Genomic DNA, 27,635 nt, shown 5'->3' on the forward strand with positions numbered 1-27,635 from the left:
AAGGTTTTTTGATTATTGTGTCTGAACAATTATAGACACGTTTGAAAACATTTGACACATGTTTTAGTGCTTTGGTATGCTACACTTTGAGTCTATATAGTTAGCACAATGTCAACCCTAAATTGCTGCATCATGCCTATTATCCAAAATTCTGGGGATGGGGTGATTTGTGCGCAAGGGCCTGGGTGAGTTATAAGTAAGTAAGTAAGTAAAATGTATTTATAAAAGCACATTTATGACAGTTTGCACTGTCCAAAGTGCTGTACATAGTGCATTCAGTAGGTTTTACAATGAAGGTAAAATAACAATAACCAAAATAAAAGACGTAAAGCCCATACATCCACATAAACACAGATAGTAGTGCAGAGGTAAGTAAGTAGTGCAGAGGTTAATGGGGAGGAAACACCAGGGTGTACATATGGGTTTTGAGCCTTGATTTAAAGGCAGAAATGTAGGGGGAATCACATTTGTCAGGTGGCAGTTGGTTCCACAAGCACGGAGCAACTAGTGCAAAGTACATTTCTGAGAGTTGTGCCAGTGGCATGGCTGTATACGCTGGTCACCAAAAGAAAGTGATTGTCTACAGTAGCTCAGAAGAGAGTGACATCTCAATTCCACTTAACGACACCACTGATGAGAGTTCAGATGGCCAGAAAGATGATGATGGTGACTTTGTCATTGTGACACAATGACGCACAAATCACCCCACTACGTGGGGTGATTTGTGCGACAAGACAACTTTTTTTCCGAAAGCTATATTTCTTAAACAGTTTATTCCAGATCCAAAGTTTTTATTGCCAGGGATGCACAACATCCTGAAATATATATACATATTTGAGTTGGAGACATAACTGTCAAGGCCTCACTTTAAAATCACTTTGAGTAAAAAGTTGCACAAATCACCCCACCTTCCCCTATAAAAAAATAATAATAATAATTATAATCACATAATTTGATATGAACTGAAGAGCCGCACGAAGCTGGGCAAAGAGCCGCATGCAGCTCGCGAGCCGCGGGTTGGCCACCCCTGTTATAAGGTAACACAGTGTGTTTGCTTGTGCGCTTAGATTACAATATCATGAGTTTATTGGCTATGTCTTCACTTATTTGTGTTCTGTGAAATTATTCCACGCTTTGTTTTAAGACGTTCCCACTCATGATGAGTTATATTTCTGATGTTGCTTTTCTGAATTTATGTTGGCCAGGGGAATTAGTAAACTGACTGGTTTCTAAAACCTACTGAACCATTGAACTCTCCAGTCTAAATGTAAAGATTGTAACAGGCCTCTCGGCTGTTCTCGAAAAAAACAAGAAAGCGACCAAATTTTGTGCTTTTGGCCTTGGTGCTTGTTAATGCAGGAAGATGGTTCAGATGTTGCTAGTGCTTGATGGAGGCATATGTTTTTATTCAAGCTTTAATATAATTATTTGGTTTGTATTGGTTGCTGACTTTGTTAATCAGAGTATTATTTTTTTCTATTCTGTGGGAATGTATTACTGGTAATTACTTAGGCTAAGACTTATCAACAGTTTCATAAGTATAAAGTAAATATTGGAAACAAATGCCACTTGGTACATAGTTTAAATTGTGGGAGAATTGAAGCCCTGTTATCATGATCTTTACCAAATCAAATACTTGTTGTTAAAACATTTTTGAAGCAGGATTTGACAGATTCTATTGGATTGCATTCACTTGAATTTTGTTTCATGATGATAGTGTGTGTGGTTGTCTGTGTGCGCGTGTAAAAGTTTCTGAGCATATAGGGAGATATAATCTTGAATCTTGACTAGATGAAAGGAATCATTTTCACCCAATCAGCTTTCCAATAGGAAGAATAACTGAAATAAGCTCAGGGAAATCTGTTTTTCTTAAATGTGGTGCTGCTGAAACGTCAGAAAATACATTTTGTTACCAACAAAACTACCAGCTCTTGCCTCTTTCATAAATTTTTTTGTTGTTGTTGCATTTTTGCTTTATTAGATAGATTTGGAGAGACATAGTTGAAATGGGGCAAAGGAATACATGCAAAGAACTGACCTGGGCGGGATTCGGTCTGGGCAGGTCTGCTGCGAGGCCTGGGCCCGGGGGGACGCCCTTGCCCACTGCGCCACGGGCGCCCGCCTCTTTCCTAACATTTTGATGTGAATTATGTATTGGGGAGTTTCTTGTAAATAGCCAGTATCTCAGGCAAATCATCATGTAGCGTAGGCATTTTTAATTCACCCCAAACATGACTCCCCACAGAGCAACACATGACAAAGCTTATGCTGACAACATGTATTGATGACATGTTCCAGTGTTGAGAATGAAAAATGTGTGTTAGGACTCTTAGGGCGCACTCACACAAGACCATCTGTACTGTGCCCAAGTACGTTTGCCCCCTTAAGTCTAGTTAGTTTGACCAGTGTGAGTGTGCCGTTCTGTTCTCAAGCAGGAACACTTCCTCGGCCACGCCAATTGGGAGGGGTGTACTCAGGCATGGTACAGATGCTAATGAGCTGTCATGCGCTCAATCACGAGCATAGACGGCGATCCTGAAAATCCAAAAATGCATGTATACCACATCCTCTAAAACTAATGGAAAATTAATACAGAATAATTTTCTACCCAAATTGATTCTTGGCATCAGATGATTTGTTTTATTTAGTTTGTGGTTGTTATGGGTCTGAACCACTATTGTTCTGTGTTTATGCATTTAATTGCCTCAATGAAAAGCTTTGAATATATATTAAACTTAACTAAATAAATAATGTATTGATTTGTGCTTTGACAGCTTTGGGTGAAATCTTTGTTCCTTTTTAATGGAGCTGACTGAAAAATGCTGATATAATCTCAGAGTACTGTGTTGTTGTAGTTTTTATGAAGTAAATGGCCCTCCTTACTTTTTCCCTGCTTTGGCATGGAGGACAGGTTTTCTCCATAAAATAAAAATGAGCTATTTTGTTTTCATCACGTGTTAGTTCAGTCAGTGGATGTAAAAAGTTGTAATGTTAAAGGTGCTGTAAGCGGAATGGTTCTTTTAGCTAACTTCCTGTCAGTTACTGCAGTTAGCAGTCCCCTCGCTCGTCTCTACGTCACCACATTAATGCACTGCAGTCTTCGAGCAGCAAGTTACCTAGCATCATCTCAGATCCATATGTGTGATAAAACATGATTAAAAACCATCAAAACAGACATTGGGAAGGATTTTTACCTGCTCTGCCATTGTAGGCGCCTAAACCCATGTGTCGCTCTGGCGTGCACCGGCAGTGAGACCATGAGTGAGACGGGTGCGGACGGGTGTCGGTTTGTAGCGTTCTCTCTTGTGATTGGATAACATTTCGGGATACTACATAAAGTTTGATTGCTTATTATATGCAGAGCAGCTGACTAAGAAATTGGCTTTATGAAACGCGCACATCGTGTAAGTGATTACTGTATGAATAAGAAGCGATTTAACACTTATATTAATATAAATAAACCTCTTACTTCACCTTTAATTTTGGTCATACAAAGATGTCTCTTGTTGTCAGAACTCTCCTAGAGAGTTGTATTAATAATTCTAATCCAATTTATAATAGTTTCATATTAACATACATGGATGGGGAAATGGACTTTGATTTAAGAGAAATCTTCTAAGATACTGTGATATTATACATTTAGCTTTTCTGTTTGGGTTTCATAAACTTTATGTCTTTTTTTCAAATTTTGTGTGTTTGGCATGAGTGAGTAAAAAATTAGCATCTGTCGTTCTGAATGTCTACATACAGGTGTAACTCGAAAAATTAGAATATCGTGCATTCATTTATTTCAGTAATTCAACCTAAATGGTGAAACTAATATATTATATAGACTCATTACATTCAAAGTGAGATATGTCAAGCCTTTATTTGTTATAATTGTGATTATTATGCTATTAAAGCTTATGAAAACCCCAAATTCAAAATCTCAGAAAATTAGAATATTACATAGAATCAATTAAAAAAAGCATTTTAAATACAGAAATGTCCGCCCTCTAGAAAGTATAATCATGCATATTAGGGTTGCCGCGGTGTGGACCTTTTCACACCGAGTAATACACTCGCGTCAACACCGGTATTACCGAGTACACCAACTGTAGGCTAAATTGCAACGGAAAAAAAACTAAAAGGCGACACCGCACATTCAAGAAAAGACACGGGTAGGCTCTGTAGTGCGGCTTTCCCTCTTTCTGTTTCTGTAGATCCGCCTTACGTTTTGAACAAAACGAATGCTTAGAAGGTTTTGTATATATTTTTTTTATGAAAAAACACATCAACAATAAAACAGTGCAAAGACAAACTGCAGAACCTTTTTTTTAAACAAATTATGACGGCGACTTGTATGCTCGTCTTGTGCCTCGGGCCGCAGGCTGCAAGCCCAATTGCCACAACTAGCCTATTTACATTTTTTTTTAAACACAAAGGGTAAAACAAGATAACAAAATCAAACACTATTTAACCAAATTAATAAACGAATGGGCTACAATTAAATAGGCTAAGCAAAACACAAGGCCTATGGAACAAAATAAAAAGTAACAAAAAACATCGCTACAGTTAAACCGTTGAAAGGCAACAGGCTCATTTATTATTACTATTTTGCTTGGTTTACTAAAAAACAAAGAAACAATATTCAGCTACTTATTTTCAAACTCTCAAAAAACTTTTATAAAAAATAAAATATGTAAAATAAACGAACAAGCCGACAGATGACGGGCCGGCTTATCCTGTCCGTGCTGCCGCCCGCAATATTAAATATTAAAACAGTTTTATAGGGCTAAGCGAACAGTAAAAAAATGTACTCAATATATAGGCTACATGTTTTTTGCCAAGAAAACCAACATGTTAACCTTCGCCGGTTTGAGAAGGGATCTTGTGGGGGTGACGATGTTCCCTGCCGTGCTGAACACCCGCTCGGATGCGCAGCTAGTAGCACACACGCAGAGGAATTTTCTGGCGACCTTTGCCAGAAGGGGAAGCCTCATCTGGTTGGATTTCCACCAGCCAAGAGGATCCTCATCAGCATCGATGCCGGCCTCTTGACAATACTTGGCAATCTCTGCGGCTGCCTTTTCGGGGAGCGTTAATGTGGCTGAGGCAGGTGCGCAATTGTTCCTCTTCAGCAAACTTGCCAAAGTTATTTTCTTTGGCTGGGGCTCGGCAGCGGCTCCCTCCTCCTCTTCATTTTCCGCTCTCACTGGCTGCGCTGCTCGCCCGAGGATGACTGCTTCTTCCTCCACCATCTGTTTGAGCTCGTTTACATTCGAGTCGTATTCAGCCCGGTACCGCGGGTCCAGGAATGTTGCCTTACGCATTAGCTCCTGGCTTGCCTGCGGCAGTGCTCTGTATTTTTCGCAAAGGACATTGATGATGCCAGCCTTCAGGTCTGCAGTTAAACGTCTGTCTTCAGCAGAAGGGGCTAACGTTCCCTCTTTTACCAACTGCAGCACGGGGAGTAGAGAGGAGGCAGTGACGTAATTCTCCCCGGAGAGAATGTCAGTGAAGTCGCTCACCGGCTTCAGCGCTTCGTTCATTGCCATTAGCACATCCTCATCTTACCAAGTGAGGTTCAAGTTGCTCTTACGATCCTCTGACAGCACTCTGTTTATGGCCAGCCTCTGCTCTAGCATTCTGTTGACCATCTTCTGCTTTGACCCCCAGCGTGTTGCACAATCCTGGGTGAAAAAAAAAGTAATGCTTAATATAGGCTTATTCAATTTTATTTATATTTTAAATTTTTTCCCAAAAAGAATATGAGGCTTAGTTAACTTACCGTCACCAGCGAGTGCTGTGGGAGGCCAAGCTCGACCTGGGCTTTCTGCAGCTCCCGTCTCCTCCTCCAGCTGTGAGAGAACATGCCGTTGATAGTGCGACAGACTGCAAGGGCCCGGTCTGTGCGCACTTTCTCCGTCTTCTCTATAGTGTTTGACACAGCGAGGTTCAGGTTGTGCCCGAAGCAGCTCAACCAGGGCCATCCTAGGTTCCGCACAGCTGCTTTTATGTTTGCTCCACTGTCGGTGGTGAGACAGGAGACTTTATCCGCGCTCAATGCCCACTCCCGCAGAGCCTCCTGCAGCGCATCAGCCAAATTAACGGCGGTGTGGTCCTCAGGCAAGAAGGTCGTCTGGAGGCATTTTGACACCAGCTTCCAATCCTGGTCAATAAAATGCACTGTCAGTGACATGTACGGTGCCATCGTTGCGCTCGACCACAAGTCCGTTGTGAGGGAAAACTCTTCTACCAATAAGAGGGTCCGTTGTAGCTCACTCCTGACACTGGTGTAAGCGCGCGGTATGGCAGTGGACGAGAAATATGTCCGCCCTGGAACGTCATACTGGTGGTCGAGTGTCGCCAAAAGCTCAATGAAGGACTTTTTTTCCACCGTGTTGAAGGACACCATCTCCTTGCATAGATATTTGGTGACTGCATCGGTACATGCAGTCCACCTAACACTGTCCTTTTTGTACTTTGTACATTTCGCAAACGCTCCAAAAATGGATGGCTGTGTCGGCCGCTGTGAACTCTCCGGTAGAGGCTTCGCTGCTGCAGGCCCCATCTTCACAGCCTCACTCTTGTGGTGCACCTTGAGGTGTGTGTGTAAATTTGAAGTGTTACCTCCAGTTGCTGACACCTTCATGTTGCAAAGTCTGCATATTGCCTCGCTCGTGTTCTCCGGTTCCCGATTTGCGTTGGGTTTGAATCCAAAATACTTCCAAATAGGCGCCTTTGCCTTAAACTTCGAAACTAAATCAACTGCCATCATATTCTCCATCAACTGTCCTCTCTTCCTCACGCGATTAAAACACTCGATGACAGCGTCTGGCAGCGCGCCAATTCTCGGTGACGGGGTAACGTTCCATGGCAGTGCGCCTTGGATTGCTCGGTGACAGCATAACGTTCCATGGCAGCATGCCTTTAATCTCTCGGCTGCAAACTCTCCTCCTCATAATCGAATGCTCGGTCATTGTGTCTATGATCTTCTGCACAGAACAGAACTGCGGCCTATTTTACACACATTTATTTTCTTTCTTATATTTATATTATTTAATGAACGTCTGTGCAGCAACTGAAAAAACTCGGTGTTGCCGGTGTGCACGTGACGTAATCGGTGTTGGCCTCAACACCGAGTAACACCGGTAACACCCACTACCGCGGCAACCCTAATGCATATGTACTTGGTTTGGGCCCCTTTTGCACGAATTATTGCCTAAATGCGGCGTAGCATGGATGCTATCAGCCTGTGGCACTGCTGAGGTGTTATGGAAGCCCAGGTTGCTTTGATAGAGGCCTTCAGCTCGTTTGTATTGTTGGGTCTGGTGTGTCTCATCTGCCTCTTGACAATACTCCATAGTTTCTCTATTGGGTTCAGGTCAGGAGAGTTGTCTGGCCAATCAACACAGTAATACCATTGTCAGTCAACCAGTTACTTGTGGTTTTGGCACTGTGGACAGGTGTCAAGTCTTGCTGGAAAAAGTAATTCATCATCTCCATAAAGCTTGTCAACAGACAGGAGCATGAAGTGCTCTAAAATCTCCTGGTAGATGGCTGTGGTGACTTTGGACCTGATAACACAGTGGACCAACACCAGCAGGTGACATGGTGCCTCAAATCATCACTGACAATGGTCTTCAAGCCCCTTGGATTTTGTGCCCCTCCACTCTTCCTCTAGACTGTGGGACCTTGATTTCCAAATGAAACGCAACATTTAATTTGGATCAGTGATGATTTGAGGTATCATGTCATCTGCTGCTGTTAGTCCACTGTGTTATCAAGTCCAAAGTCACCACAGCCATCTACCAGAAGATTTTGGAGCACTTCATGCTTCTGTCTGTTGACAAGCTTTATGGTGATGACAATTTCCATTTCCAGCTAGGCTTGGCACCTGCCCACAGTACCATAAACCACTGGTAACTGGTTGACTGACCATGGTATTACTGTGCTGGAATGGCCATACAACTCTCCTGACCTGAACTCCGTAGAGAAACTATGGAGTATTGTCAAGAGGCAGATGAGACACACCAGACCCAACAATACAGACGAACTGAAGACCACTATCAAAGCAACCTGGGCTTCCATAACACCTCAGCAGTGCCACAGACTGATAGCATCCGTGCCACGCCGCATTGAGGCAAGAATTCATGCAAAAGGGGCCCAAACGAAGTACTTAGTACATATGCATGATTATACTTTCTAGAGGGCCGACATTTCTGTATTTAAAAACCTTTTTTTTTATTGATTTTATGTAATATTCTAATTTTCTGAGATTTTGAATTTGGGGTTTTTATAAACTGTAAGCCATAAAAATCACAATTATAACCAATAAAGGCTTCACATATCTCACTTTGCATGTAATGAGTCTGTATAAGATATTATTTTCACCTTTAAAGTTAAATTACTGAAATAAATTAACTTTTGCACGATATTCTAATTTTTCGAGTTTCACCTGTATATAGTAAAGGGGTTGTACATTACTAATTTCACCCTCATTATTTGTAGCATTTATGTGAGTTTGTTGAAAATAAAAACTCTCATTGTTTCCCAATTATTGTGGGTTAAAACAGTGTTTTTTTTATTTTGTTTTTAAAGCTTTTAAAAATTCTGACCTTTTTGAGTTTAATGCTGTTACTAATAATCAAAGGCGCAAAGCATACTACTAGCATAATGCAGAACTTCCTTAGATAATGATATTAGCTCTTCTTTTTACTGAACAAACAATTTTTTTTTTTTTAGTCTAGACTGAGTCTTGTAAACTAAAAACACAGTGATACAAACTTCTGCTGAAATGTAACAAAATGTGACATAGAGATTTAGACTGTTTTATTTATAAGGCAGTCATAGAAGATTAGCTTTAAATCCTGCTCACTGGCTGCTGTGAATGAATTCTTCCATGGTGAAAACCGGATACTGAATAATCTGTTCTAGGAAGCAGTAGAATCACTGTGTCCGTGCCAATATTGTATTTCTTTTAGAAATGTATGTCTAATAATCGAGTTAGATGATGATGGAAACAGATTTACGGGCCTGTGACTGAACTAATCATACCAGCAGGCGCAGTGTGCAGCCTGTCAGTTTTTATAATCAAAGCTGTATCTGTTCACTGTCAGTAAGTTTATAGATCAGGATGCCTGAAAGGCTTTTGCAAGGAGCCAAGCTTACATCGAAGCGCTGATTATTATTGGATAATATTAACTTAAATGACAGATGTGTTATCTGGATTACATTAATGTTAATATTTTAGCTTTTTATTTTTTCAATTTACTGAAATAAAGAACGTGTTTTGGGAACTATCGGTAAAAATGGGTTATAAATCAATGACACAAGAGTTATTTACTGACTACAACATTCTACAGTTAATGGGATGGCATTGTTTCTGAAATGATCTCAAACAGTATTTTGCATTTCTGTATTGCAAAGTCTTGTTACCTCCAACAAATATATGCTATTAACAATTAGGGCTGCAACTAACGATTATTTTGATAATCGATTAATCTGTCGATTATTTTCTCGATTAATCGATTATTAATCGTTTAGTGTTTTGGTCGTAAAATGTCAGAAAATGGTAAAAAAATGTTGATATATTTTCCAAAGCTCATGTTGACTTCCTCAAATGTATTGTTATGTCCAAAACACACAGATATTTCAGTTTACTGTCATAATAGGATTAAAGAAACCAGAAAATATTCACATTTGAGAAGCTGAAATCAGAGAATTTGGAAATGTTTTATTAAAAAATTACTCGAAACGATTAATCGATTATCAAAATAGTTGGCGATTATTTTAATAATCGATTAATAATCGATTCGTCGATTAATCGTTGCAGCTCTATTAACAATATATTTATTAGGGCCCGACCGATTATCGCATATTTCGGAATTATCGGCATCGGCCGTTTTTATTTTTTTCAGGCAATCATGTGTGAAATGCAGGGTTTTTCCTGCATTCAAAAAATGTTGGCGCCCGCCAAAGGAATTTTAGCGCCCGCCAAAGGAAAATCCTCAGCGCCAAAGTGTTTTTTTTTATATATATATATATAAATAAATAAATAAAAATCTACTTAAAACGGCTCCAAATGTGTTTCCATTTCCGCGCCATTCCAGTCATATTACTTGCAATCTCAGTTGTAAAATAAGAAATTAGGTCGGGGATAATCGTTATTAAACTATCATTGTTCCGCTCGCCGGGGCATGCAGGCTTATTAATGCAGCAAACCCTTTCAGCCGTGAGCTCCGCTCGGCCCCTCCCTCACCTGATAGTTTCGCTAACGGCTAGTCCAGAGAGTAGCGAGGGAGATGTTGCGCATTGCCGGGTGTTTTGAAAAACTTCTAGATGACGAGAATAAAGGTAAAACTAATTGTGTTGTCTGAAAACACTTCAGACTCACAACAAACTAAAATAATGTGCAAGATTTGTCACGCGCGGACACGCGAGTAACATGACATACGCGACCGAGAGACAGAGAGAGAGAGAAAGAAAAGTGATATACGACCTGATCTGCACCTTTAAACATCCCGACCAATTTGTTTATTCACTTTAAGTCGAGTCATAGTGGTCTATGACCAAGCAATCAATGAATAAAAACACAGGAAGTTTAAAGCTCCTTAACTCCTGCCACCACAACTGTCAACACTACAATGCAACTGCCTATCCAGCCAGCTCCATGACATAAATAAATCATGCCCTTACATTTAATGCTAGCAAAAGACGTGCCCTATCAACACCATTTACAACTGGTTATTTTTATTTTGACATATTTTTATTAAATTATTAAAAATATGTTTCACTTATTTAGCCTATTTCTATTCTCCCTGTTTTCAGTTCAATTAGGCCTTTGTTTAAAGTCCAAAGTCATGGTGTTTTTAGAAAAAAACCTTGTTAAAAGTAAAATAGACGCATAATGTTCTTAAATCAATGATTAACTGTCTTTAATAATCGTGATAACACAATGTGATTACTCAAAATAATCATGATTATGATTTTTTCATAATTGAGCAGCCCTACCTTCTTCCATGGTTTAGATAAATTAGAAACAATTAAAGTATTAAACAGTTAGGCCTAGTCATTATTAGTATTTTGACTTCATATTATCTACAGGTTGTTTATTGTGATTTCATAAGCGTCAGTGAGCTCCATGGTAACGCAGTGATTGACAGGCTGACTGAAATGCTCTTGAGCTGGACAGAAACTCCCCTCTCCCAACCCAACACCCCTCTTAAAATACACAAACCGTTTGCCTTTGCCTTTACTGTCGCAACCCCAAAATAAGTCGGTCGCGTACTGACCCCCCAAAGGCCCATTCTGAGCCAGGAAAAACCCTGGAAATGTTTTGCTGCCCTGGAGGTAGCCTAAATGAATAGCATTAATGCTATAGCCTATTTACAGCAGCAGCAGGTGTGTTGTAATACATTGGATTCATTTACACTTGACAGTTCCCCCTGCAACCAATAGCAGAGGCATTGGTCATCACTTGACAGTTAATAATAATAATTGATAGAATTTATATGGTGCTTTTTTGGAGGTCATTCAAAGACACTTTACATCATAGAGAATCATACATGTAGAAAAAGAAAAGAAAATACAGAAAAGATTTAAATAAGGTTTGAATTTGAGTCAGGTGTCATTATGCTTCCTTAAAGAGGTGACTTTTGAATGAGTTTATTGAGTCTGAGATGCTGATGTTTGGGGGGAGGGAGTTCCAGAGTGTTGGGTGCAGTAAGATAAAATGCATAATGTCTGAATTTAGACAAGAAAAAGTTCCTGTACATATTTTCAACAGTAAAAGGTATATAATATACCTTTTACTGTACAAAAAATTACTTTTTTGAACCCTTAAATATATATATTTAAGGGTTCAAAAAAGTAATTTTTTTTCAATATATATTTTGGGTATTTATTTATTTTTTTTATCGGCCGATTTAATCGTAATCATAATTTCTCTGAAAATAATCGGCATCGGCACTCAAAAATCAATATCGGTCGGGCCCTAATATTTATGAGGAGCTAAAACCATGCATTACCTATGCGCACCTAATGGACCCAATCATAAAATCTTTATTTGTTGTGCACCTATAAAATATTCTCATTATTAAATATGTATTATTTAAACTGTTGCTCAAATATGCATTAAAGTTGGAGGTCAATTATTTAAATGTTTTTTCCCAATATATCTTATAATAATATAAAAATAATAATAATATACACAATGCCAAATTGCCAATACAGGTTATATATTTTTAATAGTCTGTAAGAATTTTAGCAGTGAGACTAAATGCCTAAGGCATAACCATTTCTCACATCTGTGTACCCAATTCTAACCTTCTGTAATATTATCATTTCATTGTCTACTTTTCTTCAGCTGACAACAATCACCGCTTGAATCTTTTCTACGTTGCCAATGACGTGATACAGAACTGCAAAAGGAAGAATGCCATTGTCTATCGCTCTTCATTCGCAGATGTCCTCCCTAATGCTGCTCAGCTTATCAAGTGAGTTTTTATTCAGCTGTAATATTTAACTAACATTTAATATGTGCAATGTTTTTAATCTACATAGTTAATACTGGTAAATGTCTGGTCTATAGGTATGCAATTATATGCCTGTCTTCCCTTTCTGCTATTCTTGAGGTGTACCATGTTGTGTCTCCATTTTGCATGATTTTTAATTAATTTTTTTAGAGATCCAAAGGTCCGCAAGTCAGTGGAAAGGATTTTTGTGATTTGGGAGGAAAGGAGTGTGTATCCTGAGGAGGTCATTACTCAGTTCAGGACTGGCTTGAACAAAAAGGAAAAGGAGCGGGAGAAGCAGAAGGAAAAAGAAAAAGAGAAGGAAAGAAAAAAGGAAGAGGAGAAAGAAAAACAGAAAGAAAAGAAGAAGGAAAAGGAGAAAGAAAAGGAGACTCCAGCAGCAAATGGTCAGTTTGGCATGTTTCACTCTGCACCCTGAAGTAGCCAACTGCATTTAAAAACAAAATATCTTCCCAAAGTTTAAATTGCATAATAACTTCTCTCCAATCATTTACAATTGTTTTTGATTAAGTTAATTACATTTTATTCTACAGCACCAACCAACACCAAGGCTGCCCTTAAGTCCAAGATTGTTGCAGAGTTCACAGTAAGTCTTGTGTAATAATGTTGTCTTGCATTACTTAGTCTAATATGTCTTGTGGGAAAATGTGTCTATAACATTATCAACTAATTCGCACTCTGTTTCTTTCCCAGCCCCACTCCCTCATTGACCAGCTGTCGAGCTACAAGCGAGCAGTCGCAGAAGAGGAGTTCAGGGAGAAGCAGCTGGCCGCTCTAAGGGTGGACGTCTGCAGCACAGAGGCTCTTAAGAGACTTAAAGGTATGATGTCACTGAGCTTATTTCTGCATCGTCACACACCTATTGTTCTTTGTACTTTTATGTCTAAAGCCACAAACATATTCTACATATTTGTTCTCTTTATGCCATGTCAAAACACAAAGGTTTAAACACCGCTATTGGAGGTGTAGCCAAACTATTTCTGCTAATATGTCTTTCAGTAGTCCTGAAACAGAATGGCCACAGTAAGGTCTGTGGATTATCCAAATTGAGATGTTGCTGCTGGGTTTTGTTGATTAATGCACCTTAGTACAGACCCTTTTTAAATGTTCAATACATATTCTGCTTTACATTTAAAACAGAAGGAACATTGATTATTCTCTTTACCAGAATTACAACCTACAAGTACAGTGCCTTGCAAAAGTATTCATACCCCTTGGAATTTTCCACATTTGGTCACATTAAAACCACACACGTGCATTTATTTTACTGGGATTTCATGTGATAGACCAACACACATTGGTGCATCATTGTGAAGTGGAATGAAAATGAAATATGGTTTTAATTTTTTTTTAGAAATATAAAAAACTGAAAAGCGTGGCGTGCATAAGTATTCAGCCCCCCTGAGTCACTACTTTGTAGAACCACCTATCGCTGCAATAACAGCTGCAAGTCTATTGGGGTATGTCTCCGCCAGCTTTGCCCATCTAGATACTGATATTTTTTCCGATTCTTCTTTGCAAAATAGCTTCAGATTGGATGGAGAGTGTCTGTCAACAGCAATTTTCAAGTCTTTCCAGATATTCTCAATTGTTTTGAGGTCTGGACTTTGACTGGGCCATTCTAACACATGCCTATGCTTTGATTTGAACCATTCCATAGTAGATCTGGCTGTATGTTTAGGGTATTTAACCTTCTGGAAGGTGAACCTCCACCCAGTCTCAAGTCTTTTACAGACTCTAACAGGTTTTTCTGCCCTGTATTTGGCTCCATCCTTCTTCCATCAACTCTAACCAGCTTCCCTGTCCCTGCTGAAGAAAAGAACCCCCACAGCATGATGCTGCCACCACCATGTTTCACGTTAGGGATGGTGTGTTCAGGGTGATGTGCAGTGTTAGTTTTCCGCCACACATTGCACTTTGCACCTTCCTCCACAAACCATGCGGGGGACACAGCATATTCAAATTAGACCAAACTCGAAGTTGTTGGCTTGAATGCAAAATGCAATGTGTGGTGGAAACTAACACTGCACATCACCCTATACACACCATCCTCACCGTGAAACATGGTGGTGGCCAGTGTTGTGCATGAACGCGTTCAATTAACGATCGTTCATGAACTCGTGCGAACGTGAACTGAACGTATGTATTTCTGCCTGATGAACGTTATTGCGAACGCGTTCATTCTGGTGTTTGTGAACCGTGCTCTTACAGTCGTTCAATCGTTCATCGAGTGCCAGATTTCCATAGAAAACCTTGCTAAAAGACAGAGTAAACAGCCCTTAATATGAAGCGGAAAAACAACTGCCACCACAGCGTCACACCGCCGCTGCGTCATCAAAATGCGAAACACCGCAGCAAAAAACAAAAACAAATGAATGCAGCAGCGCTTACTCAGACCATGGACCTAGGCTCTACCTCTTCTTCGTATGATTGTTTCCTACCTCAAATTGTGTTTGTGTTAATAATTATGTCAACACATCTTCTGGACTTTGTTGTTAACAGTATACTGCAGTTTAGAATGGTCTCCTTGAGGGTTTTACTATTTTAAGTTGTTGGCTAATTTGTTTGTAGAACCTGCCAGTTATATTTTTCCAGTATTGCTTTCTTTGAATGAAATTTCATGTGAATTGTTTCCAGGTTTGGAAAATTATAAAAATGGAAAAACATTTGCACCTTAACCGTTTTTGTTTGAATAATTCCTCATTAAAAAGACCATTCAAACAGCAACTTTTTCCTCATGTTTTTGAGAATATACTGTAGGGTTAAAAGTTGCAGCTGGCTTCTAGTGTGGATTGAATGTTATTGAAATAATTTCTGTCTGTGGTTCTATATGGTATGTGGCAATTATTTAGAAAAATAATAGCCTGCAGCAACATATTGAAAAAAAATCACTATGAACTAGTTCATTTTTGAACTGTGAACTTAGTTCAGAATTTTGAATTAAGAACTATGAACTGAACTAGTTCATTTTAAAGTGTGTGAACTGAACTTTGAACTAGTTCACGTAGAAAAAGAACTTTCCCAACACTGGTGGTGGCAGCATCATGCTTTGGGGGTCCTGTTCTTCAGCAGGGACAGGGAAGCTGGTTAGAGTTGATGGGAAGATGGATGGAGCCAAATACAGGACAGAAAACCTGTTAGAGTCGGCAAAAGACTTGAGACTGGGGTGGAGGTTCACCTTCCAGAGGGACAACTAGCCTAAAAATACAGCCAGATCTACTATGGAATGGTTTAAATCAAAGCATAGTCATGTGGCCCAGTCAAAGTCCAGACCTAAATACAATTGAGAATCTCTGGAAAGACTTGAAAATTGCTGTTCACAGATGCTCTACATCCAATCTGATGCTAAATCTGAAGCTCAAGCTATTTTTTAAAGAAGAATGGGCAAAAATGTCAGTCTGTAGATGGGCAAAGCTGGTAGAGACATATCCAAATAGATTTGCAGCTGTAATTGCAGCGATGGGTAGTTCTACAAAGCATTGACTCAGGGGGCTGAATACTTTTGCACGCCACACTTTTCAGTTTTTTATTTATAAAAAAAATTTAAAAACACGTTTCATTTTCATTCTACTTCACAACTATGCGCCACCTTGTGTTGGTCTATCACATAAAATCCCAATGAAATAAATGTACATGTGTGGTTATAACGTGACTATGTATGACTGTATATGTCCTTTCAGACACATCAGTGGTTGTAGGGGACCAATGACAAAATAGGCGTTTTACTGAATGATCTGCAGGAAAGAATGAAGTATGGACAATATGAAGTTACAGAAATGAAAGGGAGTGATTTTATGAGTAGATTAAAAAGACAATTTTCTTCTCTGTTCAGTTAAAGTTCTGACAAGGTTTTTTTTAGCAACAATTGAAAATTATGTTTGTATATATATTTGTTTATTTAACTTACAAAATGCTAATACAATGTAATCTATAATTAGTAAAGCCATTAACAATGTCTTATATTCAACCACATGAACCTTGGAAAAATCTTTTGTATAACATTTTTTGCTTGTTTATCAATTGTTGTCTACTAGACAAAGCCGGGGGAAACAAGTTTGCTACGGACTTTGAGGATGGCAGTCTTAAGCTGCAGGAGTTTGTTGGCTTCCTGGATGATGAGTTGAAAACAGGGCCTCCTCTGCTGGAAGCTTTGGGAAATGCAGACATTTTCTACGAGATGCAATACAAGGAGGTTAAGATTGTGGCCAATGTGAGTGTGATGGTTTAACCTGCTGCTTTGTGGACATAAGATCATTAGATTTTGTTTTTGTGGAGAGAAATTGGAATTATTTGTTTGTTCATGTCTGTTCATTGGTTTCTCTATTCAATGCCAGATTCATGAACAAAATGGTGACCAAGACATTTGTTGCTATGTGGATTCTTAGAAATGTATATAAGTTAGCTGAACAGTCTGTTTTTATCTAACTCATATCTCTAATTTAATTGTTTCTTTCTGCCAATCTGCTCAGGCATACAACGCCTTTGCCAACCGTGTGGCCAGCCTTAAAAGAAAATTGGATTCCCTCAAGTCGACCCTACCTGGACCTGAGGACTCTCCCATCCCCTCACCGTCTGAAGACGCCCCCTCTCCCACTGGCTCTGACTCACCCTTCCTGGGATTGAACAATAGCAGAGCCCAGCTGGATCCAGAGCTGGACGGCAAGGCCATGGATGAAGGAGAGATACCCAGTGAAGTCAGAGACATGGAGGACATGGATATGTCTGACGAAGAGACGGACGCTGCCACCACAGGGGGTTAGTGGCTAGAGTGTTGTATTGGTTTGATAAATGTCTGTTTCAGTTGTAATGTTGTGATTCAGGTTTGAAAATGCTTCACCTCTTTGAATTATTTTACTAACAGATAACAAGAAAGACAAAGCAACCACTGCTGTTGCCAAGACTACAAAGTCAGACGCAGCGTCAAAGCTTCTCACAACACCAATGAAAGCTCCTAAGACCAATGCTGCTGCTGCTGCTGCTACTGCTGTCACGGCCACTCCATTGACTCCCACCTCTGCTACTGCTCAAAGTGTGGCAGCAACCCCTCTGGGGGTCAACCTAGAGAAGGTGGACCTGGGAAAGATCAGCTCCATTCTCAGCTCGCTCACATCTGCCATGAAAAATACAGGTGTGTTCAGTGGCTTGGGGGAAGATGAGTGTCGATCAGAAAAATAATGAATAAGAAATCATTGTGAGACAAATTTAACACATGGCCATTCTCTGACAAATGATCATTGATCAATGATGATATTTTCACTTTGTTTGAGTAACAAAGGACAGCTGTGTTTACCAGCATTCTCCCAGTGTAGTGTTTAGAGGTTTGTAATTTTGATCATAATGTATGAAATTGTAACTGTGGCTACTAGCATGACTCATTACTTAAGACACACTTAAGGCATATGTTTCATAAGCTTTGATTCTCTTTTAGCTTAAAGGAGTTCTAGGCTTTTTTAGGTTAATTTTCAATAAATGTCAGTTTTAAAGTTTTTTAAGGTAATTATGACCTCTGTGGAAAATAGTGGTCTAAGTCATTTAAGTTGTTAATTGATTATATCTTGGTAGAGTCACTATAATATTTTAGATCAGTCTAATAAATAAGAAAAGTGTAAGCCATAAAGTGGCTAGATGAACTTTCAGTTTTTGCTGATTCTAGCGCCATTTTGGATAAAAGCGATATTGTTTTGACGACGCCTACGCCTGCTATCTTAAATATCTTGAGTAGTTTGTGCCGCCTGGCAGCATGTGTATTTGTTTATAAAGCGAGAAGAGACCGCAGGATGCATTGTGATGAGATAATTTAATTCTATGTTTCTATGTAAGATTAATAAAGGCCATATGACAATTGTGAATCAAATTGAGCGTTAATTTAGCACTGTTCTGAAACACAGGAATTTCCGATATACCTGCTGTACATCGTTTTGTTTAAGTTCCAGGGAGATTGGACCTGTGCAAAGGCATTAATAATAACTATATACAAATAGCATTGTTTTCACTGATGATCACTTCTCGTTTGCTCCTACAGGTCATTTATCATCAGATGAAAAATGTGACTTTCAAATAGAGATTTGACAGACTTGAGGATTTACATTGTACTGTATATTAAAGCATTCACCAAAAAAGTTTTTTTTTGTCTCCCTTGAAAATCATCCTTATCCGTCTTTGGATTTTTTTTTCTCAGCAGCTAGCCCTGCTCGTCCATCACCAAAAACACCCACCACTCCCTCTGGCCAATCAGTAACCTCCAAAGCGACCCCTTCAAGCCCGGCCCTGGCCAGCATCCTGTCACGGGTTGACATCACACCTGAAGGCATCCTCAATGCTCTGTCTAAAACAAACACACAAGGTAGGATGCATATGTGATACACAATGTTCCTATGTCTAAATCTTTTTTTTTCTTCTGACATTTGACTATGCCTTTCTGTCTTGGTGCAGGTTTGTCTTCTCTCCTGCAAAGTGTGACCAACGCCGGCTCTGCCCCTCCCACCCGAACCTCACCGGAATCCTCTGCAGTAAAAACCCTACTCTCCCCAACCACCTCAAAAACAAAACCCAGTCTGGGCAACAGCTTCAAAAGAGACACACCTGGAAGAAGCCGAGACTGGGACAAAGGGAGTCAGCTGTCCCCTCCCCCTCCGCCCCCTCCTCGTTCCTCAGCTCCCTCTGTGTCTCCCCCTAGCTTAGAATCAAAAATCAACAGTTTCTTGCAGGGTAATCCAGGCTTTAGTCTTGCTCTAGGTGATGTCAGTCCCGAAGGGGTGGATGGCACCCCGGTGAGAGATGAGACTGCTGGCACCCCCACCCAGGACGAGATCATGGACACACCTGGCAGTGTGCCAGAATCTCTAGGGTCATCTGGGGGCCATAACCTCTCACCCACAGCCTACCGCAGCGAACCTTGGGATGCTGTGATCACCCCGTCAGGAAGCAACAGCAATGGAGACTTCCTGGGCTCCCCTACATCTTCCCAGTACGGAACAGGGAAAAAGAGCTGCGCAAAATTAAAAGAAGATGACGTGAGGAAGCAGGCATTCTCTTCCCCTGGTAATGACATGAAGGTCAAGAAAGATGGACAGCACAACCAGTCAAGGATGATAGGAAACAGAGGGATGGGAGAGAGGAGACTCTCTGCAGGCTCCCGTAAGGCCAGCACTGGCTCAGATGATGGCAGTCTTAGTGGGAAAAGAGATGACAGAGTGAAAGGTGAAGAGTCTCCGGGTGTGGGTGGGAAGGAGGGCAAGTACCATCGTATTGAGACACTAGTGTCGCCCTGCACTGAAGGGGCACCAATCCAAACCCTAGGCTACTCTAACCGTCCCCTGGCTGGAGAGCGCATCAAGACGGTAGAGAGCATTCGAGTGATCGGCCAAGGTTCACGGCGAGGGGAAGGGGCCGGTGGCCGGCCGGGAGCTGGGTTGTGGTACGAAGAGGAGGAATACATGGAAGCTCCACCTCCGTCACCCCATGCCGTCCCCCCTCCTCTTAACATAGGCCAGGGTGGCACAGAGGCACCGTCCATGCCTCCTCCTCCCCTACATCTCCTCCTCCAACATCTCCCCCCTCCGCCATCTCATCCTCACTCACATCCTCCTCACTTCCAAATGCCCTACCACACAGACAACATGCAGACTCTTCCCCCGTCACTCCTCCACCAGCATCTTCATCCTGCGTCTCCCTTCTTCGGCGCTCCTCCGCCGATCCCTCGACCCCCTCCGCCTCCCATGACTCAGCGCCATTCCCCTGCATCTCCCCACCCCACTGTGCCCTCCGCCGTCATGGTGGGAGGAGTATTGGTCCCTGTTGACCGTCCTCTTTCTCTTCCTCACCAAATCAGACCTGAAGGTGCAGAGCGTGGCAGGTTGGGGCCCAGAGGAAACAAAATAGGCCCTCCGCCCCTCATGCAGTCGTTGCTAGGTGAGCCCCCTAAGATGCCCCGTCCTGGCACAGTTAAAGAATCTTTTGTCCACCGCCATGTACCCCCCCTCCTCCGCCCAGGTGTTCCTATGCCCTTACTGGGCAGGGTGAAGGAGCCTCTGCATCTACCTCTTCCATCCCCTTCACTCTCTCCCACATCCTCTTCAACCTCTCCCTCCACACCTAATTCCCCTGCGCAGTCTGCTGCCCCGCTTGTCCACAAGCCTCCTGCCAGTCCTCCAGCTCAGCCACGCAACCAGACCTCTAACCCTGTTCCCCTCCTCGACTTGCCCAATACTCGACCCCCGTTCATCTCAGTCCCCATCCCACAGAGGCCTCTGCTGCGAGGCAGAGCCCCTTCTCATCATCAGCAGCAGCACCACCACCACCACCAAGATCACCACATGAGGGGGTTTCGTGGGGGCAAGCGTCCCGGTCCTCCATTCACAGGTGGTCCCTTCCATTCGCAGAAGAGACCCTTCCTCCCCCCACGCTACTGAAGTGGTCGTCCATGACATGCTGAACGAGAAGTGCAAGCACGCTGCGCTGAAGTGCAGAGTGTGTGTTAGCCCTGCTGGTATGAGCCCAGATATCTTTACTCTGTTAATTAGCTTGAATTAAAAGTACCTTAAGTTGTGTGTAAATAGCTGATTTAATCTCTTTATGCTTGAGAACTAGGTAGCCAGCCAGTCATCTTACACTGTACAGTACAGCTATGAGGTTATCAGTGACATAGTGCAGTATTGTGTAACAACCCTCAAACATCCTTTTTCCATAACTACACATTAGATAAAAGTTGCGTTAGGTCACAACTATTTTTTTTACATTTTATTTTTTAGGGTTTGCCTACCTGTGTGATCATTTGGATTATTTACCCTAAGAGCGAGCAGGTGTGAAGGAGACAGACATGGGTCTCATGTGATACATAAGAAAAATAACTTAAAACATTAATTTTAGAAAAAAATACTTGCTCTCTCAGTAATAGTTCGATGAGAATATCAATAGTGCTTTCACGCTGTTAAATATGAAGCTACAGTTAGTACTGATTAGCTTAGCTTAACATGACTGGAAATTGTCAGAAGGTAAACTATTAAGAATTCCCCCTATTACCACCTCTCGAACTCAATAAATAAAACATTTGATCTTGTTTGTTTAATACATAAAAAACTGGTGTGTCAATGCTCCGTCACAAGAAATATTTTATTTATTTTTTACCTTTTAGACAGAACCAGGCTAGCTCAATGCCCGTTTCCAGTCTTGATGCTAAACTAAGCTAATCTTACAGTATCCTGTCCCCATCTTGAGGGTTAGGATTAGCCTTACTCTATTTAACAGAGAGATATGCCATCTAATTTGACAGAAATCCAATAATTGTACTTCCTATAAAACAAAACTATTCATTTAAAAGTGTTTGATTGAGGTGATGAAAGAAGGCTCGTGTGTGTGTGTGTGTGTGTGTGTGTGTGTGTGTGTGTGTGTGTGTGTGTGTGTGTGTGTGTGTGTGTGTGTGTGTGTGTGTGTGTGTGTGTGTGTGTGTGTGTGTGTGTGTGTGTGTGTGTGTGTGTGTGTGTGTGTGTGTGTGTGTGTGTGTGTGTGTGTGTGCATTTCTCATTGGCAGTGAGGAGATTTATTTTGCATCTGAGGTTAACATTTGTTACCATTTCCGGAAGTACCTGCTGTAAATAATATTCTTCTGTAGCTCAACCTTTTTTCACCCTTTCTTCTCTCCCACTGTAAAGCTTGTAAATATATATAAAAAATAGATGATGCAGCTTTTTCTCTTCAAGCTCTTATTTCTGTTAATGAGGACAATGATCGTCACTCACACACCCCGTCTTTACTGTGATTGAGGCCTTGGATAAGCTTTAGCTCCGGAAGAATTTCTCTGCAGTGTCTGTTGCACCTTTCTGTCCTACTTTTTGAAAGCCACCACGCAGAAGAGGAGGGTGAAGATAATTATGTTTTAATTTCCAACATTCATGTTGACCTCTACGCACTTCAAGTTGAGTTAGACTGAGTCATGAAGAAGCTTGGTAGTGGATGGCGGGTGGGGGGAGGTATAACAGCTTTTGCTAGGCTTAAACATGTACTGACTTGAATAAAATCCAGAGTTTCAATCAACTGGGGGGGAGGTATTTTATTTGGTCACTATTTATCACTTGAATTGCGCTGTTTTAATTTTTCTTTTTGCGCTGTTCAGTTTTTTTTTTCAGATACATTTTCATATTTACACAGCTGTTTCCATTTCCATATTTCATATTAACTCCTTTTTCAATTTTTTTTTCTTTTTTTTGTGATGTTTTTTCCTACTTTATAGAATTGGCATCTTTCCATTTCAGCGGCACTGGCAGATGGTATCAAGAGGGCGAAAACATTCGAGCCAATTTAGGATTGTTTAAAAGTGGTTTATTTCAATACTCCAGCTGTTTTGGCCCCTTCCCCTGTTTTTGTTTCTTTGCTAATTTCATGCTTGGGCCCCCACCCCATGCTTACCTTGTGCTCACATGGCTTTGTCCAGAAACACTTTTGCACTTCTTAACACTTCTGAGGGTAAAAAGGGTCAGTACAATGGCAGTGATGTGCTTCCTGCAGGGATTATTGCCACGATGCTTCCCTCTGTTTGACCCACACAGTGAGAGGTGCATGTCCTGTGTTGCTGCTCAAAGCCTCCTGTGTTTGATCATGAAGTGTGTGTTGTTTCTTGCGCCCATCTATGAGTTAACATAGATATACAAAGCACCTGCAAACGTTACTGCATTAAGTTAATAAATAGATACATTGTAAAAATGTAACCAGAGAGCATATTAGCCACAACAGTGTTAGTACATCATCATAGTTCTGATGTTTTACTGAATATTATAAGTCTGTTACCATCCTCTGTAAACTGTTTTTCATATCTGCAACAAAAGAAAAACGCTAAATATCAGTTTGGTGTGTTCACATTGCACAGAGAGAAAGCTAGATTCATTGCTATAAACTTCTTGCTAACGAAGCACCTACCAAGTTCACTATTTTAATTGTTGCTGTAAATAACCTCTCCCCGTGTTTTTACCTCTACTTTGGAAAATTGAGTTTGAAAATTGAACTTGTGACGAAGCTGATGCTCTGTGTGTATTTTCAAGTTAAATGCTCTCACTGCTGTTCTCATCAATGATGCTATATCACTGGTCTTTGAGTGTCCAATCCTTTCTGGTGTGATGAACATGCACACATACTCTGACTGTCACTGACTAGCCCACAACAGATGCATACTTTGAAAGGTCAATACATAATATTTTTTTAATTATTTACTTGTTTAGAGATTTAGTATTTAGCAGATTCATGCAGAAGACCTTTTTTCCATTGCGTTCATGCAGTGGCTCATCCATTTTCTTCATATTTATTACGGTTGTCAGTTTGTGGTTGCACCATTCACTGTAAGCAGTCGGTGCTCTGTCTCATTTTAATAAGGGAGGGGATTTTGCTGATATCCATTAGTATATTCCTCTTGCAAAAACTCTTCTCCCATTACTTCCTTGAAAGGACTGCTTATTTTTTTATTGCTGAACATAATCACACTACAATGCACACTGTTGTTGGAAAGACACATCTATGAAATGCAATTTGAAAAATGTGTTGTACTTTTGCTTTACACTTATGTATTGAGCATTACATGGACAGCACTTGCAGAGTTAATTTAATATATTTTGAGATTTGAGATAGACTTTATATATTTTGAGATAGACTGTTGGAACAACCATAACTTCAGTCACAACACTAACAGAATAACACAAGTATTAGCTGTACTGTTCAATATATAATAACCCGTTTCTTACATAGTTGTATTTAGTTCAAACAATGTACAGATGAATGGACTAAATGTCGGCTGGAAATTCAAAAGGAAATTTGTCATTCAGCTTCTGCCATATTATTCTGAAGTTGTTTTATTGAGTCATTGTACAGTGAATGTCAGGTTCTTGATGTCAAAAACTGATTCTGCACTGCCAGGCAAAACTAGTACCTCTTCAAGTTCGACCGTTATCTTTAAAAGGCCATCAAGAAATCTTGCTTGTAAACATGTAGTTTTTTTGTACACAGCTTCTAGGATGTGTGTACTTTCCATCAATTTGCATCATTGTGGACACTGAAGGTTGTTCCATATTTTAAAATCCACACAGTGAGGTTTAATCAAGAATTGTGTCCAATTGTAGTTGAAATAGTCCAGATGTATTCAGTGATAATCAATTAGTGACACAAAAACGTCTTTAAAGCTATCTGCGTGAGCAATATTCACACAATGCACACAATGCTTAAAATGTTTTGAAAATGGATGTTATTCCTAGGAGGCCTGTAGAAGGACCATATTCTTTCCTAAGGTGCAGTAGCTCCCTCAGGCGGCAGTTCAGTGGTACTTCAGACCTGAGCTCGAACACATTCAAGTCTCCATTATGTATTACTATCACAACAGTTTTATTTTTAACTACTTCTAATGAAAATTGTGAAATACGAAATGTAATCACGACCATTGTAAAAATTCTGAGTTTTTCATTAGCTTCACAGTCCATGTGAAAAGCAATAGGCCTATAAAAAAAGCAGGATATGCTATTATTCAGTGATCATTGCATTTAAAGTTTAGTATTTCAGAACTTTTAACCTACAATCGAACAGTAGGAACAATGAAGATGGTTTTGTTGACGGTTTAATTTGAAATATTTTAACTATAATCTTTTTCTCAATTCTGAAAAGGCACTAATGCTTCGGTATTGATGCTGTTTAATTTAAATTTAAGTAAGCAGGACATCGACTCTGCTGCTCAGCCTTGTTGGCTGTAGCCTAGTTTGTTGTAAGTCGGTGTGTTAAAAATATTTAGGGGTTGCACACAAGTGGATCACAGTGTAGCGGTTCTCCTTGTGTTCACTTGTCAACTCCCAAAGTATGAACTGTTCCCCTTTTTAAACCCATCTTTTTTTAAATACATATATCTATATATTTATATATCCTGTCTCGATAAGTAACTAACTTGACTGTGCATGGCTTAAAGTGTTTACGTCGGGATATTACTCATCAGTTCTCTAACAACTGCAGACGTCCTCATGTGTAGCAGATGTCCGGGCGCGCGCACGCACTGTGCTTAATGCCAGCGTCACTCCGTCAAGGCTTCTGTCCTAATCTGTGCTTCCGGTTGTAATGGCCGCTCGCAGTCAAAAGGGTTGAAATTAATGTGGGCTATTTGGAAATTACCCTGTGTAATTAGGCAGATGTGTTGAGGATGGCGGTGACGCAGCTGTTTCGGCTGGTTGTCTGTCGGTCGGCAGCTCGTGCGACACTTCGGTTGCACAGGAGGTACAGCAAGGTGCGCAGGCGTGTTATTTGTCAAGTACAGTAGCTACAGCTAGCGTTAGCCTGCAGTGCTGTGAGCTCTATGAGTGTTTAGAGCTGCAGCTGTTCTTGTTGCTTGTCACATGTGGGAATCTATTTTTAAATTATTTTTGTAATGTGATACCTTCCCGTCCAGTTAAACCTGATCTCTTTCTAGTTTTAGTGTCTCTCATGTTTAGTTAAATGGCACAATACGTATTTCACTTGTTTTTTAAACAGACAGCAGTATATTTTTGCTATTCAGTGAACATAGTGCAGTGTTTTACATAAATGACGCCCCCCCCTCTCTCTCTCACACACACACACACACTCACTCACTCACTCACATACACACACACGAACACTCTCATACTCATTTGGTTATGTGTGGGTACAAAAAATAAAGTACAGCAGCTTAAGCATTTTTATAACCTAGGCTCACACTTTCATTATTTCATATACAACTTTAGGAGAGTAATACAATCAGTGAGAAGAAATTCATCAATCTAATGTTGGGACATTTATTTATTCACTAGTACTGTTTACTTGTATTTGAGTATAAGAGTAAATTAACTTAGAAATGTGGTATCATAGAGCCACCATTAAGCTGAGGAAAATAAAACACAGAAACTTTATCACGTTCTTTTATCACAATATTGGTATTGGCATATCAATATTCACTCAATTACGAGTTTATTAGGACCACCTTTTTCAAAACTAGTGCAGTTTAATATAACAGCTCAGCGGTAACTCCTTTCATTAAGGACATTATGCTCAGTTTTGTTGAAACTTGTTCAGAGAGGCATTTTGATTTAACTTTGTGTGTGTGGTGACCCTCATCTTTTCACCCATTTTAAACCTTATCTTCATCCTTCTCCAGGTGTGCCCGGCTTTATCCGTGCAACTGCAGCTCTTTGAATCCCTCAGGGAGAAACATTCCACTAAGAAGAGAGTAGAAGCCACAGGAACCCTTAGTATTCGACTGCCTGATGGCCGGACAGTAAAGGCAACAGCAGGTGTCACCACGCCGCTCTTTGTTGCCCAGAGTATCCGGTAAGTTTACAATGCATACAGAAATGTATTCTCTACTTGTGTTTTCATCTTACTCAAGGGATGTAACTGGGTCAATTGCATCTGTGCTTGCAGTGTGAAAGGAGCACTGGTCAGTACGGTGAATGGAGAGTTGTGGGAGCTTGGACGTCCCCTAGAGGCAGACTGTGAACTACAACTTCTAGGGTTTGACTCAGTTGAGGGAAGACAGGTAATCACACCCTTTTTACCTTCTCACAATACCTTTAAGGAATAGTTAAATACTTTCAATTAGTCATTATTTTGTGCTGCCACTCACCGGTTCTTGACTTAAGCAGAAAACATCCTGAAGCCAAGAAAGGAAGCGGTTTAATGACTGAAACATAAGTCGGTAAAAGACAAAAAATGTGCTTCAATACATTACAAATAAACTTACAAAGCGACATAACAGAGTTACGAGGCACTGAGGAGCTTTTCCTACGTTTTAGACAATTTCAGTTTCTGTTCTGAGATGTCTCCAGGGCAGTCAGTCCATGTAGAGACCTTCCTGATCCAAACACAGCCTAGATCTCTGCACCCATTCACCTCAGTATCATCCTCCCTTTCCCAGGCCGCATGGAGGACAGGAGCGTGTGTCCTGGGCGACGTGTTGGAGACAGCATTTGGTGCCGAGGTGTGCAGAGAAGGAGTATCGGAGCTTGGGCTTTACTGTGACCACCTGCTTGATAACGGGTGAGATATTCATGTGACTGATTCTGTTACAGCACTCCATGTGCAATCTGTTCTGGGAACAAATTCAGGAGTGTCTTGGATTTTTTTTAGCCACAACAATGTAGAATG

General features: G+C 40.6%; 1 protein-coding gene across 3 annotated transcripts in view; it reads left to right on the top strand.

Moving 5' to 3' along the window:
• The window catches only part of LOC307259437 (threonine--tRNA ligase 1, cytoplasmic-like), a gene marked incomplete at its 5' end in the record, with an annotated part of 41,555 nt that overhangs the window by 2,672 nt on the left and 11,248 nt on the right, over positions 1 to 27,635 (top strand). The window contains 10 exons of one of the 3 annotated variants that reach the window (XR_013845159.1): positions 12,350 to 12,479; positions 12,669 to 12,904; positions 13,052 to 13,104; positions 13,212 to 13,338; positions 16,553 to 16,728; positions 16,988 to 17,273; positions 17,380 to 17,646; positions 18,697 to 18,861; positions 18,951 to 21,006; positions 26,647 to 26,784. Coding sequence is in view for 2 of the 3 variants with exons in the window: in XM_080039275.1 (XP_079895401.1) it covers positions 12,350 to 12,479; positions 12,669 to 12,904; positions 13,052 to 13,104; positions 13,212 to 13,338; positions 16,553 to 16,728; positions 16,988 to 17,273; positions 17,380 to 17,646; positions 18,697 to 18,861; positions 18,951 to 20,929 (3,419 nt within the window). Of the gene's footprint in view, positions 1 to 12,349; positions 12,480 to 12,668; positions 12,905 to 13,051; positions 13,105 to 13,211; positions 13,339 to 16,552; positions 16,729 to 16,987; positions 17,274 to 17,379; positions 17,647 to 18,696; positions 18,862 to 18,950; positions 22,035 to 25,591; positions 25,762 to 26,646; positions 26,820 to 26,912; positions 27,028 to 27,405; positions 27,528 to 27,635 lie in introns of those variants that run through there. The other 2 variants (XM_080039275.1, XM_080039276.1) reach the window with 2 other exon arrangements.

Source organism: Ammodytes marinus (genome assembly GCF_949987685.1).
Source record: "Ammodytes marinus genome assembly, chromosome: 13".
NCBI classification, from domain to species: domain Eukaryota; kingdom Metazoa; phylum Chordata; class Actinopteri; order Uranoscopiformes; family Ammodytidae; genus Ammodytes; species Ammodytes marinus.